The sequence below is a fragment of the Lissotriton helveticus genome, chromosome 11 (genome assembly GCF_964261635.1).
Source record: "Lissotriton helveticus chromosome 11, aLisHel1.1, whole genome shotgun sequence".
Taxonomy (NCBI): Eukaryota; Metazoa; Chordata; class Amphibia; order Caudata; family Salamandridae; genus Lissotriton; species Lissotriton helveticus.
In genome coordinates, this window is record NC_136072.1 from 360,034,420 (window position 1) to 360,049,616 (window position 15,197).

A 15,197-nucleotide genomic window follows, 5' to 3' on the forward strand; every position below is an offset into this window, starting at 1 on the left:
GGATGTGTAAATTTTAGGTGAATCAAGTCTAACATGTTGAAATGTGCGATTGGCCACTGGGCCAATATGTTTAGTTCAGTTTAAATTTAGTTTAACTAATTCAATTTGATTTGTTTATTTTCTCTCATTTAATTAATCTGATAAAACTGGTTAATTATAACTATAACAAAATGTAAAATGCAATCCAGTAATACACAATTAATAGAGACTATGCAAATATGTTTACATGAAATATATTTAATTTTCCCCTTGTTATAAAAACGACATCATGTAATGGTGACACCAATGAGTCTTTCTTCCATATAATTTGTAGTCCACACAGGCCCTGTAGTTCGAACTTTGGGATGTGGTCCTATGTCTATGTTCACCAATCCCCTGGTGCACTTTAAAATGGTGATTGTATTGTTTGCTTGGTTGGCTATCGAAAAAGACCGCTAGGTCGAAACGCGTCGCCAATAAACGACTTACACACGGACCCTGGAGTGCGAGTCTTTTGTGTTTCCTAAAAACTAGGATTGGGAACCTCTTCCGACATTTACTTCCGGGTTTCCGACACCCAGGACTTGCACCAGTCTCGAAAGGAGCGGAGCGGACGACTCGGAAACTTTCCTAACGAACCGGCGTCTGTCAGGTCCTGCTCCGACCGCCGAATCCAATTGACGCTAAACCCAACTTGCCGCTGAGAAAAATTTCGGCGGGTGCTGACTGTGGAGACGCGCTCCGTAAGGTGCGTGTTACCGCGTCGGGCGCCTGCCGTTTTTGGACACACGCGGCGAGGGAAGCCGAGAGGCAGCGTTTCACAATCAAGGATTAACCGGCAGAGACACCGATTTCAAGGCAAGTGCGGCAGGGACTACTTCCGTGTTCACAACAAACGTGGTGCAAGCTAGGGACCGCAACGAACGGTGACAGCATGACGAGGGGTAAACAAACGGCGGCGGCGGCTGCCGCTACAACACCGACAGTCACCAAATCAACCACGGTGACGGAAGGTACCACAACTCAGAACCGCCGAGCATGCAGGATGGATGAGGCGAAGTCATTATTCTGTGAGAGTGAAGGCACAACAGTGAGTACAGATGAAGGGGCAACTGCACCACCTGATAAAACACTGAAGCAAATGCTATTCCGGTATGAGAAACTCTTAAAGAAAGAAATTAACCGCTGGTGGGAGGTGACTTCATTGGAGAACTATATTGAAGTAGGTAGGGTCCCAAGAGGGCTCAGACTCATGATCACTCCAACCTACTAAAACCCCCACCCCAAATTAATAGCAGATTGGTCTGAACTAATGGCAGGAACATGCAAGAATATGCTGGGCTTACTTGCAAAATACGCTGCCATAGAACTGGAACAAGTTATTAAGGACCTTGCCAAATTGAAGGAAGAATTGGATAAACATGACGCCCGAGATGAAATAATCAAAGCAATGGAATTAATGGAAAAAAGGCTTGTCAAATATGAAAGGAAATTAAGCAGAAAATGAAAAGCAAATTTCTAAGGGACAAGCAGGATTATGCCAGTGGGCGAATCCTAACTTTTGGCAAAAAGTATGATGGAGCCATAAGACAATTCAAACAATTTGGAGCGAATGCACAACAGCGCAACGTTACCGTTTCAGAGTCAGGCTCAGAGAATTATTCAGATGTGGAGGAATTGATGGATGCCAGCGGGAGAAATCTACTTTCTTTCAAACCACTAGAGGAATATGATTTTTTACAATCAGCCATGACACTAAGGGCGAGACCACCGGAGCAGCAATACGGAAGAGGCGGAAGCGCAAGAGGAAAATCACAAGGAGGGGTGGCAAGAAACACAAGAGGTGCAATGTTGCATGGGAAGACAACACGACAGACCAACCAACAATGATGGGTGAGCCCAATTTGACTATTATAAACATTTCAGCACACACTCTAACTTTGGCTGAGAGGTCGGTATTGGAGCTGGGCCTGACCTTTTGCCCGACGGCCAATTTTGACTATAGTCGTACCAGAATAGATATCTTCCTATTTGTACGCAAACTTAAACTAATGAAAATGTTTATGCTAAAGAAAAAACGAGCACTAGAACAGAGAAGCAATGAGCCAGATTGGAGCACACAGGTGTCAAATGTTTTAAGTATACAGGATGTGGAAAGTCTAGCATGTGCTATGGAACTGTGTGGCGAGGATATTAATGGTTTGAGTGACTCTGATGTATTAGGTAGGATGGGTTTGACCTTGGGAGGGCGCAATGTAACCAACCACAGACCCAAATCCACCTTTAACCCCATCACTCCCCACGACCACCTAGAGACATTTCACGATATTGTTGTCAGGGACCTATTATCTCTCTGGGTCAACTGTAAAAATAAACATGCACACAATCTCACACCTGAGCAAAGGGAAGCCCTAGGCACACTTAACAAGGATCCTTGTTGTGTTATCAAACCATCTGACAAAGGAGGGAACGTTGTACTATGGGATGTGAACTTGTACAAACAGGAGGCCAAGAAACAACTTGAACTGTCAGGAAACTATAGGAGAGCAAACAGGGAGGAATATGTTACTAGCATTACCATTTTCCATGAGAAACTGAAGGCTTGGAGGGAGAAGAATCTGATCGCAGAGTCAGAATTTAGATTCCTATGTGTTAAAGAGCCAGTGTCGCCCTGTTTCTACATGCTGCCTAAGGTGCATAAGGACCAAGAAAATCCCCCTGGCAGGCCTATTGTTTCAGCCAATGGCAGTCTCCTAGAGAATGCATCCATTTTCTTAGATACATTTCTCTTTCCCTATGTCCTTAACCTCCCGTCCTATTGTAGGGACAGTACAGACTTCATTACAAAGATTGATGGTATCAGGTGGGAGGACAGTCATTGGCTAGTTACTATTGACGTGGTATCATTGTATACTTGTATCAGGCATGCTGATGGCTTGATGGAATGCAAACACTTTCTAAGGGACAGATCTGTCTTTTTTCTTCATCAAACAGAAATGTTACTCGAAATGTTGGAGTTCTGTTTACTAAACAATTTCTTTTTGTTTGACGATCTATGGTACAAACAGGAGGTGGGCACGGCTATGGGGAGTTGCTTTGCTCCTAGCTTTGCTTGTATGCTGATGGGGTGGTGGGAGGAACAAGTACTATGGTCAGATGCAAATGTCAATCACACCAGTCATATTGCCTTCTATACGAGATTCATTGACGATATTTTTCTGATTTGGGAGGGTTCTAAAAGAGGTCTGAATAAATTCCTCACCTCCCTGAACTGCAATGATGTAAATCTGAAATTTACCAGCAAGGCAGATCAAACGGAAATGGACTTCCTTGATATAAAAGTTAGAATTGAGGAAGGGGCCATACAGACTAGCCTGTTCAGAAAACCGACCTCAGGCAATAGCATTCTGCATGCCAAAAGTCACCATCCCAACAGTCTCAAAGAGAGTATCCCGTATGGGGAATTCTTGAGGGCAAAACGGAACAGTAGCTCTGAAACCAGGTATGAGATGGAACAAGCCTCTATGAGACAAAGATTCAGGGCCAGGGGTTACTCTAACCAGGTACTTTCAGCAGCAAGAGAAAAAGCGAGAGCCAGAGATAGGAAGACACTCTTGACTAAAAAGGGACCCAGAACTGCAGAGAGCCAGGAATCCAATAATGTCAGGCTGATAACATCCTACAATGTAGAGGCGGGTAGTGTACGTGAGATCCTGAAGAGGCATTGGCACATTGTCAGGAGCGAACCGGTGATTGGCAAAACAATCAATAAACAACCCCAGATAACATTCAGGAAGGCTTGCTCATTGAAAGACATGCTGGTGAAGAGTTACTTTAAGACCCCCAAAAAAACAAAAGATTGGCTAAAAGAACAAAAGGGATTCTACAAATGTGGAAAGTGCAAAGCCTGTGCCAATAGCAAAAATGTTAAAATGTACTCTCTCCCTACTGGTAAAAACGAACAAATTGGAAAGTTTATGAATTGTAACACTGACTTTTGTGTGTACGTGATTGTCTGCCCCTGTGCAAAGTTCTATGTTGGTAGCACTATCTTTCCAATTAAGAAACGCATATTGAAGCACATGAGGGCCATCAAAAATGTTGACATGAATTATGCCACTGCACGCCACTGGTTACGTTTTCATAATAGCAATGTTAACCAATTGTCTTTCTTTGGTATTGACAGAATTCCTGCGAATCCAAGAGGGGGCAACAGACTCAAGCAGCTACGCATACTTGAATCAGAGTACATCATCCATCTTGATTCAAGGAACCCCTTTGGTATGAACGAGGATGAGGAGTTACACGTGCACATTGGCTGAAGACCTTATTGTTAGGCCCTCAATGACTGTATATTATTTCGGCACGTGGATCTCTCGCTACCTCTCTATCCAGCTATTGTGTATGCTACCTTCAACACGCACTATCCCATTGGAGAGGGCTCTCTCCGATGATAGCTGCTGGGTTATGAGCTTCACAAACTAGCATAGACTTTGACTTCGGCAGTCCACACGTGCTCATGCACGCAAGATAGTTTGCACTTTTTGAAAAATATGTCACCATCTCACTTGCGGTACGGTTTATTCTTTCCCTTGGAGCACACACCATATTTCTACCAATTTTTAACCACACAATCACACCCATAACTGTACCACATGGTGCAGTTCCGAGGAGGCCGCCCATAGTCAGTATAGGGTTCACACCTTGCACCAATCACAGTGCTAAAAGACGTATTTTAGCACTAATATACTTATTTTTTATGGATTTTTTAGGTCCAATTTAATCCTTATATGAGGATGGGCCTCACTCCACACACCCCCTAGCTATCCCTCACTCCCCCCCCTGACATAGCCCGACCTCCCAATTTAATTGATTAAATTTGGTGACGTCATCTGGTAGGATGAGACAACTCCCTGATTTAAACTCCCTCTCATTCTGATGAACAGGTACAGTTATGGAGAATGCCCTGACCTGATATAGGCCACTTGGCAAGGTATGGGCATGTGTCTCTCCTGGCCATGTTCACTTAAAATGCGAAAGGGTCTAACAATGCAATAAGGCCACTTGGCCTAAAACTGTGTGACTAATTTGACTAGATATGGATGTGTAAATTTTAGGTGAATCAAGTCTAACATGTTGAAATGTGCGATTGGCCACTGGGCCAATATGTTTAGTTCAGTTTAAATTTAGTTTAACTAATTCAATTTGATTTGTTTATTTTCTCTCATTTAATTAATCTGATAAAACTGGTTAATTATAACTATAACAAAATGTAAAATGCAATCCAGTAATACACAATTAATAGAGACTATGCAAATATGTTTACATGAAATATATTTAATTTTCCCCTTGTTATAAAAACGACATCATGTAATGGTGACACCAATGAGTCTTTCTTCCATATAATTTGTAGTCCACACAGGCCCTGTAGTTCGAACTTTGGGATGTGGTCCTATGTCTATGTTCACTAATCCCCTGGGGCACTTTAAAATGGTGATTGTATTGTTTGCTTGGTTGGCTATCGAAAAAGACCGCTAGGTCGAAACGCGTCGCCAATAAACGACTTACACACGGACCCTGGAGTGCGAGTCTTTTGTGTTTCCTAAAAACTAGGATTGGGAACCTCTTCCGATATATATATATAGATATATATATATATATATATATAGATATATATATAGATATATATATATATCGTTCTCCTTTCATTTAGACATTCAAGAGGTTAGAATCTGGTAAACCAAGTGCTTTACACTCCTTCAAGACTTAGCGTGAAGGCTGCTCTCCATAGCTACCACTAGGATAGCTTTCAATAAAGGTTGTCTTGAACCTATCATCAATAAGGGTTGATTGGACTGGTGCAAGGTGCCCACTATAACTAGTGGACAGCATATGCCAGGCCAACTTTTCACACTCCTCACTGTTAGAGAGGAGGATGCTGACAATTATTCAGTCCTGAAGAGTGCTCCCATTGATGGGTTTGGCTTAACCACTGAACAGTACAGGATTAAGTTCAGAGAAACCCAGAAGAACCAGACGCAGGACTGGGTTGACTTTGTAGATTGTGCTACTAAGGCTCTGGAAGGCTGGTTACTTGGCAGTAAGGTGTATGGCTTTAAAGGATTGCACAAATTAATTATGAGGGAGCAGATCCTTAATAGTTGCCAAAATCAGTTGTTGCATCAGTACTTGGTTGGTTCTGATCGGACCTCTCCCCAAGAGTTGGGAAAGAAGGCAGACAAATGGGTCAGAACCAGGGTAAAGCAGAAAACTCAGAATCGCGGTGGTGACCAAAAGAAGCAAGATGCTAAAACCTCAGATAAGGGTGGGGAGAAGGGTAAAGACCAGAAGTCTTCACAAGGGCCCCAAAAGCCTGCATCGGGGGGGGGGGCGGGGGAGGGAGAGTCATAGTCTAACAAAGGAAAAGGCAAAAATAAACCTTGGTGTCATATCTGTAGAGAGAAGACACATTGGACAAAAGATGCCAGTTGTCCAAGGGCCAAGTTATCTACTCCAGCCACCAATGCCCCCAAGGCAACTGTGCCCCCTAGCTCAGTTCCCAGTGGTGGTGTACAGAATAAGGATATAGTAGGGTTAACCTTGGGATCAGAGATGGATTCTGGCCTAGTCAGAATTCCAACTCAGGCTGTTTTGGTCTGTGATGGAGGCATGGATATTGCCTCCTTATTTGTCAGTCCCAGTAATCTGGGCAAGTACAGACTATAGCCTTTGATCAATAGTAAGGAGGCCATGGCATACAGGGACACAGGTGCAAGTGTCACAACGGTGACAAAAGACCTTGTGGACCTGGAACAGACCATACTTGGTGAGATGTACCAAGTGACCAATGCAAGAAATGTTAGGACAGACCATTCCTTGGCAGTTGTGAATTTCACCTGGTGTGGGGTAACTGGCCCTAAGAAAGTTGTGGTTAGCTTAGACTTCCATGTAGACTGCTAATTGGGCAATGATTTGGAAACTTCAGTGGAACTCAGGACACATGTAGACATGCTGGGCATCCCTGTAGATGTTTGCCATGGCTAGGTCACAGGCAAAAATGTCTTCCACGGAACAGTCCCTGGATCCTGAAAAGATGGACCAGGTGCCTTCCAAGAGAAGGAGCATATGGGCTAAGGCAGTGTCTTCCCCCTTGCCTCAGAGTGAGGATCAGTCTCTTGAGGGAGATGATCTCAGTCCCTGTGAATGAACTGTCTCAGAGGAACTTGACCCTAACCAGGTTGAGTTCTTGGGGACAGGGGGCCCTTCCAGGGCAGATCTCAGCCAGGAGCAGCTGAGCTGCCCCTTTCTTGAACCTCTCAGACAGCAAGCTGCTGCGGAGGCTGCTGGTAGTGCCAATGGGTCCCACAGGATCTACTGGGATGATGGACTTCTGTATTCAGAGGGTATAGACCCCAAGCCTGGTGCTACCAGGAGGTTGGTAATACCTCTGAAGTTTAGAGGCTTCCTAGTAACACTGGCACATGACATCCCATTAGCAGGACATTTAGGCCAAAGTAAGATCTGGGACAGGCTTGTCCCTCACTTTCACTGGCCTCACATGTCAAAAGACACAAAGGAGTTTTGTCACTCCTGTATCACTTGCCAAGCCAGCCAAAAGGATTTGAAACGCTTTTCGTACGTTAAGACATAGCCATACTCGGACCCTGAGTTTACACCCCCCAATAGAGCAGACCAGGATTCTGATGCCTCAAGCAATGACTACAGCCAGCAGTAACTCAAGCACAGGAAGCAACAGACAGAAACCAAGAGGAAGAAATAGGACCCAAAGTAACTGGCCCACTTTCAACACACAAATGATGCCAGGCTTCCAGGGCTCTTACAATCAGCCACAACAATATCCAATATATGGTTGGCAAACACCCTTCCCCCAACCACTGTTCCCCCCGAATTCATATAGACCGCCTTTTCTAGGCAGGGACAGAAGGGGAAGAGGCAGAAGGAAAGGTGCAAATCAGGTGCACTGGGAAGAGGAAGATCTAGTGGGCAGCAATACACGGAGCAAGACACGGCCAGGTAGGGACAAGCAACAGCAGGGCCTAGTAACAAATCTCGCAACTAGACCGCTGACTGCGACCGAAGAGAAAGTCCTCAACAAAGGACTAGGTTTTGTTCCCACCGCTAGGCTAGATAAGTTCCAACATCCATTGCGAACTATCAAGCTTCTTCCGAAAATTAAGACTCAAAGCTTTCTTCGAAAAACAAGGTGAAAGTCCACCTAATGAAGATCCTAATGAGACAGGGCTTCGGCAGAAGTCCAACTTCACACCACAACCACACACCGTTCCAGTGGAAGTGGCAGCCTTTGAACAGGCCGTCTTCAATGACATTGAAAATCTAGAACCTAAACGGCCCTTCCTAAACACGAGCAAAGAGGAGAACGCTGCTCTAGAGAGTTTACGAAGATGTGAAAACATTGTCATAAAACAAGTGGAAAAAAGGGGGTGGGGTGGTTGTCCAAGACAAAGAAGCTTATCAGAGAGAATGCCTCAGACTATTGTTGGATGAGAGGAACTATCAGATACTTACAACCAATCCCACCCTGGATCTTAAGCAGGAGATAAGGTCCCTGGTTGATCATGCGGAAACAATGGGGTACATTTCAAAACAGGAGGCAACAGTGAAGGAAAAATCCCTTATTTCTACACTTTGCCAAAAATGCATAAAAATAAGCTCCCCCCTCCAGGAAGACCCATAGTTTCTGGGATAGGTTCCTTGTTAGAACCTCGGTCACGCTTTTGCGACGTATTCTTTAAAACCCTTGTACAAAACTCCACAACATATCTACAAGATACCAAGAGTCTATTACAACTTCTGGACCACATTGAAGTCAATGAGACTACAATATTGGTGAGCTTTGATATTGAAAGCGTTTACACCAATATTCCCCAGGATGATACTCTGGAAGTATATTTACAAAAGAAGGAGGGATTTGCTACATTCGATCTGCACATCAACACTTGTCTCTTTGTGAGCCAGGAAAGTAATTATGAGTATATATTGTTTTTTGAGTGCAAACTTGATGTAGAATGCTTTTCCTCCTTAAGCATTAATCATGTACAAACCACCCCACAAAAGTGTTGCAGATTGTCAAATCCATGTACAACACAATAACATCAATACACATCACAGAAAGTCTTTCATCCATGTGCTGTAAGCACGCACAGACACGAATTCTTTGTCCAAAGGAATCATGCAGTGTAGCCAAAATCCAAATTTTATTTCTTTTAAAACACGTTTCTTCACAGCCGACACGCGTTTCGCCCCCTATAGGCTTTCTCAAGGCTGCAAGTCATACATAAAACAATAAATTACACTCTATATTACCAAAATATTGTTATTAAATACATATTAATTTATGATTAATCCATCTATCTAAATAGATGTTGAAATCTCCTCATAAAATCCTATATGAAACCATACGAGACACAACTACCAATGATTTCTTCATCACCATCCTCATGCTCGTTATCAATCCTCACGAATTACAGCCAATCTTAGTGCTGCCACACATGAGGCACGGTAGTGCAAAAAGAACAGCCACCATGTGAGATCACCAATACACGTGCCATGCAGGTAGCCTGGTTCCACTGATATGTACCCAATGCCGTCACAATAGAGACACCCAAAACACACAAAAGAGAAAACACACCAGTATGATCCATGAATATATAAAAAAAACACAACACCACATCTCATATATACGTGCTCAGTATCAAACCCTGTGTGCTCCCAGGCACATCTACACCAAGAAGGCAAAGCAAGGGGGAGCTCACCAAAACTCTGATTTGTACAGTACTCTATCTCCCGATACTTGTGTAGTTCACACTCCCTATAGGAACAGATAGCACTGTTATGATATATGGGCAATTTTCCTTTGATTACATTCATTGTATCTCCAAAACCTGTACAGATTGTCAGTCTTGACCCATGTCACAGGATCTTACCTTAAAGAAACGTCCGCCCAATATATAGTCCAATTCTAGTAGCACACTATCAGAGGTTGCGGTTGTCCTCATTTGTTGTCAATGTGGAGCCATGATAAGTTCCAGCTGTGATAAAAACAGAGTCAATCTGTCAGCCCGAAAAATCATATATAAAATATCTCCCGAGAGCCCCCTATACGCCCAGTTCATCCTAGATTACATTGTGCGCTCTGTGTTAGGTATTTCTCACATCCTCACATGCCTACTTCCTTGCTGTGGGTTCCCAACAATGTATGTGTATCCAATCACATGCTGTCATTATGTGCAACTCTTAATCCCATGTTCCTATATGTAGTCCCTCTGTATCTACAATGTGCTTCCCCACTTTGTATTTCATAACAATTTGTTATAGGAAAACACCCGGGGTTGGTGTTTCACCTCCTTTGAACATACTCATTAACTTTCACTTCATAACAAGACGCGCCACTCCTTGTTTACAAACATTTCTCTCGATACGAACTATGCAACTCAATATAGTCTTCGAGGTCTGTACTTAAAAAAACCCTTTCTGCTCATATGTACGCCAACGAAAAGGCGTTTCTACTCATATGCGCACTATACTTTTTCAGAGTAGCGCCTATATGTATTACCTTATCACACAAACTGCACTTATGCCGCCGCTATAGTCTCTCACCATATAATCCAAAGTATGTCTCTGACCGAAGTAACACCACGACCAGGTTCCATCTTGGCCCTCCTCGTCAACCATATTTATTAACGATTACTTCCTATAGTGGAGCATGAAGGACTCATCTCATACCCGATGTAAAAAGGATAGGAAACACCGCGGCCATCTTAAGAGTGCGTGTACAGTACATCATTACCTATTCAGTTTGCAGTCCCGTGAATTTTCACAGCCGCCCAGAATAAATATTATACATGAGTAACATTCCTTATCCATATTGCTGATATAAATTGTAATGATATATTAGTTTTATTTTCTATTTTCACAGACGCCCAGAATAAATATCATACATGAGTAACATTCCTTATCCATATTGCTGATATAAATTGTAATGATATATTAGTTTTATATTCTATCTCATAGGCAGCTCGAGCATGGCACAATACATCGGCACACACATCCGGTGGCTGTCCCATCTACCCAACATGCACCATACCGAAAGTGACAAGGTTGACAACATATATCCATAAGTTACACATTTTCCATCTATATTTCACTTGACCCCATCCTACATAAAAAAGCATGTAATTCAAGTGCATCTTTCTGCATAATCATTATATATAGTAAAGCACCATTTTTAAAACTGCTAAAATGCTTCTTTTTCAGATATACTATTATATCCATATATCATTATCTATGCATAGTATATCCAATGTTATACCATAATGAATATTGCTTTTTATCCTTTGACCCTTTATATGATGACGTACGTATACATGTACATTTCCAATATTTTTTCCTTATATATGGGATTTTTGCATTCTCCCTTCCGCTGTACCCTAGCGTTTTAAATCTTTCACAAGCTGTTTGACTGCCGTTATCCTTGCCATCTCATTCTCGTTAGCTATCTGATGAATTGCCTCATTCTGTAGTGATATCCAATAGGTTCATTTGGATAGAAATCTGCCCTTATGTTTCTCCCCACGATCCTCTTGTGACATTATTCCTTAAAGGAATTAAAAAATCTCCTTATCAATGTTTGCGCCCAATTCAACCGCCCGCAGTGTAATAATCCATTTACTCTCCATTTGGCGCAGCTTAAGGACCCTGTCGTTATTTCGTATATGTTCTTGTATTCTTTCCTTCAGGGGCCGTATTGTGCTGCCTATGTAAATTTGGTTACAAATACATTTAAGGCAGTAAACCGTATAGGTGGTATTACAGTTAATGAAATGATTTATATTGTGTATTTTCAAGCTGTTGTACTGGAATTTCATGGTTTTATTCATCGCAAAACAGCAAATGCTACATCCTCCGCATTTATAGAACCCCTTGGGTGCTGTTGGTAGCCACGTGTTTGATCTTTTTGGAGGGATGTAACTGGGACATAGTTCTAGTCTTAGTGTCTTCCCTTTACTGAAGGTGATTGAGGGATTTGTACCTATCTTAGCATGAAGACTGGTATCCTCGATTAAGAGGTGCCAGTGCTTATTCAGTATCCTATACAGATCTGTACTAGCTGAACTGTACGGTGTAATGAATCGTATTTTGTTGGTATTCATACTGGTTTTCTTCTTTTTTCGTTTGAGTAGAGAAGTCCTATTTTTCTTTTCAATCAGCTTTCGGGCCTTGGAAACCATGTCCTTCTTGTAGCCCCTGGCTAAGAATCTCTTTTCAACCAATAATAGTTCATCTTTCAATCTACTCTCATCACTACAATTTCTTTTGGTTCGTATCATCTCCCCGTAAGGAATAGCCTTAATTTGTGAGATGGGATGAGCGCTATCCGCATGCAATACAGCATTGCATACAGTTGCTTTTCTGTATGGTACTGATAGCAATTTTTCATTCTTCATCACGATCGTGATATCCAAGACGTTAACGCTGGACAGGCTCTGCTCTTTTGTAAAGCTTAGATTGAATGGATTAGTGTTCAGATGCTCAAAGAACTGATCTAGTTCTTCTTAAGATCCTGACCAAAACATTAACATATCATCTATGTATCTACCTAGATACAAGATGTTATTTAGTAAGTGAACTGGTCCCTTACGCCATATGTGTATCAGCTCAAAGTATCCCATATATAGGTTGGCCAATGAGGGCGAAAATTTCGCCCCCATGGCCACACCCCTTATCTGGCGACACCAATCTCCATTGTGCAAGAAAATATTGTTTTTAAGCACCAGTTCAGTCATGGCCATTAACATTATCGAATGTTCGTAGGTTTCTATTGGTCTTGTATCTAGGAAGTGATGTACTGCCTTTAGGCCCATTTCATAGGGTATGCTCGTATATAACGAGCATACATCCATTGTGACCAAGTAGTGACCAGGTACCCATTCCACGGCCCCAATTTTATTGAGGACATCACCCGTGTCCTGTATAAATGAGGGCAGATTGATGACCATAGGCTGGAGAAATAGATCAATGTATTCCGAGATCTTTTCTGTTGGGGACCCAATACCAGCTACCATTGGTCTCCCCGGAGGAAATTGATCACCTTTGTGCACTTTAGGTAAACAGTAAATGCAAGGGTATGTTGGTAAGTTATTGAATAAGTATTTCATCTCCATGTCTGAAATTAGACATTGTTCTTGCCAAGTTTTAAGATGGTTCAATATAATTTCTTTGGTATCATTAATCGGGTTGCCACTCAACTTAGCATAAGTGTTCGTATCACCAAGTTGTCTATTAATCTCTGCAACATAATCATGATGGCCTCCCTTGTCAGCCTCTCGGATGACAAGGGAGTCCATAGCCCTGAGACTCATCACTGCCTTGCGTTCTGCCATAGTAATGTTTTGCCTCTTCAACCTCTGGTTCGTGTGATATTTGTCTTCCAATTTGTATAGATCCAACATAACATTGTGTTGGAATCTATCAATATTGTTCACTCCTGAAAGCTGTGGTGTAAATCTTGATTTTACTCTAAATCCACTGTTTATATCTGTGTGAGTACTAAGCTCTAAATCCACAGCTACCGACTCCAAGCTAGGTACCTCCTCTCCATCATCCAGGCTCAACATCAAATGTACATCTTTAATGTCCTTGATAGAAGGGTTGTAGTTATTAATATTCATTCGTACAGCTCTATCCATACTCTGTGGCTTGTCTTGAAAGTATTTAAATAGTTTTGGATTTCTGGTAAATTTAAAACAACTGATATGAAATAGAGCAAAATCTGGTATAGCACTGGGACAAAAACCAAGTCCTTTGCTTAGTATTTTAATTTCAACATTTGATAACACATGATCAGAAAGATTGACAATGTTGATCTTATCACACATATCCATAGTCGGATTCTCTTTTACATCTTTTGGTTGCGAGTCCCCGACCTTGTTGTGACCCCCAACTTTTCATTTTGCTCCTGTTCTTTTGTTGCCCCTCCTCGTTCTTTTTGGTTCATATCTTTTTTGAAGGCTTCCTTGTTGCCCTTGGTGTAGATGTGCCTGGGAGCACACAGGGTTTGATACTGAGCACGTATATATGAGATGTGGTGTTGTGTTTTTTTTTATATATTCATGGATCATACTGGTGTGTGTTCTCTTTTGTGTGTTTTGGGTGTCTCTATTGTGATGGCATTGGGTACATATCAGTGGAACCAGGCTAACTGAATGGCACATGTATTGGTGATTCACATGGTGGCTGTTCTTTTTGCACTACCGTGCCTCATGTGTGGCAGCACTAATATTCGCTGTAATTCATGAGGATTGATAATAAGCATGAGGATGGTGATGAAGAAATCATTGGTGGTTGTGTCACATATGGATTCATATAGGATTTTATGAGATTTCAACATCTATTTAGATGGATGATTTAATCATAAATTAATATGTATTTAATAACAAAATGTTGGTAATATAGAGTGTAATTTATTGTTTTATGTATGACTTGCAGCCTTGAGAAAGCCCATAGGGGGCGAAACGCGCGTCGTATAAACCGTGTTTTAAAAGAAATAAAATTTGGATTTTGGCTACACTACGTGATTCCTTTGGACAAAGAAATCGTGTCTGTGCGTGCTTACAGCACATGGATGAAATAGACTTTCTGTGATGTGTATTGATGTTATTGTGTTATACTCTGGAAGTACTCAAGAGAGCTTTGGATGAGACTGAATGGATATTTCGGAAACCTAAGAACTTCATTCTGGAATGCGCCAGACTGGCTTTGAAGAGGAACTTTTTTGAATTTGAGGGAGCGCTCTACCTCCAAACAGAGGGCCCTTCAATGGGAAGTACTTTTGCCCCAAGCGTGGCAGGACTGTACGTTTTCGATTTTGAGAAAAAATACATACTGAACTAACAGAACCCATTTTTACCCCACATCATCTTCTGGAAAAGATACGTCGCTGATGTCCTTGCCATTTGGCAAGGACCAGAAAACACTCTCTCTGCATTTTTCCAGAGGGTCAACACGTGATCAGAACTTGAAGTTCACCCACATCAAAGATCACGACACCACGATCTTTCTGGATGTTGTGATCACCAAGGAAAATGGGCGCCTGGAAACAAGAACCCATTACAAACCAACGGCCAAGAACAATTTACTAAGATATGAAAGTTTCCATCCCCGACCTTTGAAAGAAAATC

The 15,197-nt window shown here is 42.1% G+C and overlaps 1 protein-coding gene across 4 annotated transcripts in view; it reads right to left on the reverse strand.

Annotated features, from left to right (window-relative positions):
* The window catches only part of MTERF4 (mitochondrial transcription termination factor 4), a 221,688-nt gene that overhangs the window by 126,127 nt on the left and 80,364 nt on the right, over positions 1–15,197 (reverse strand). For 2 of the 4 annotated variants that reach the window (XM_078665785.1, XM_078665783.1), the window contains exon 2: positions 9,945–10,049. The exons of the other annotated variants lie outside the window; for them this stretch is intronic. Coding sequence is in view for 1 of the 2 variants with exons in the window: in XM_078665783.1 (XP_078521909.1) it covers positions 9,945–10,016 (72 nt within the window). In the remaining variant the exon portion in view is untranslated. The remainder of the gene's footprint in view (positions 1–9,944; positions 10,050–15,197) is intronic. 4 annotated transcript variants of the gene reach the window in all.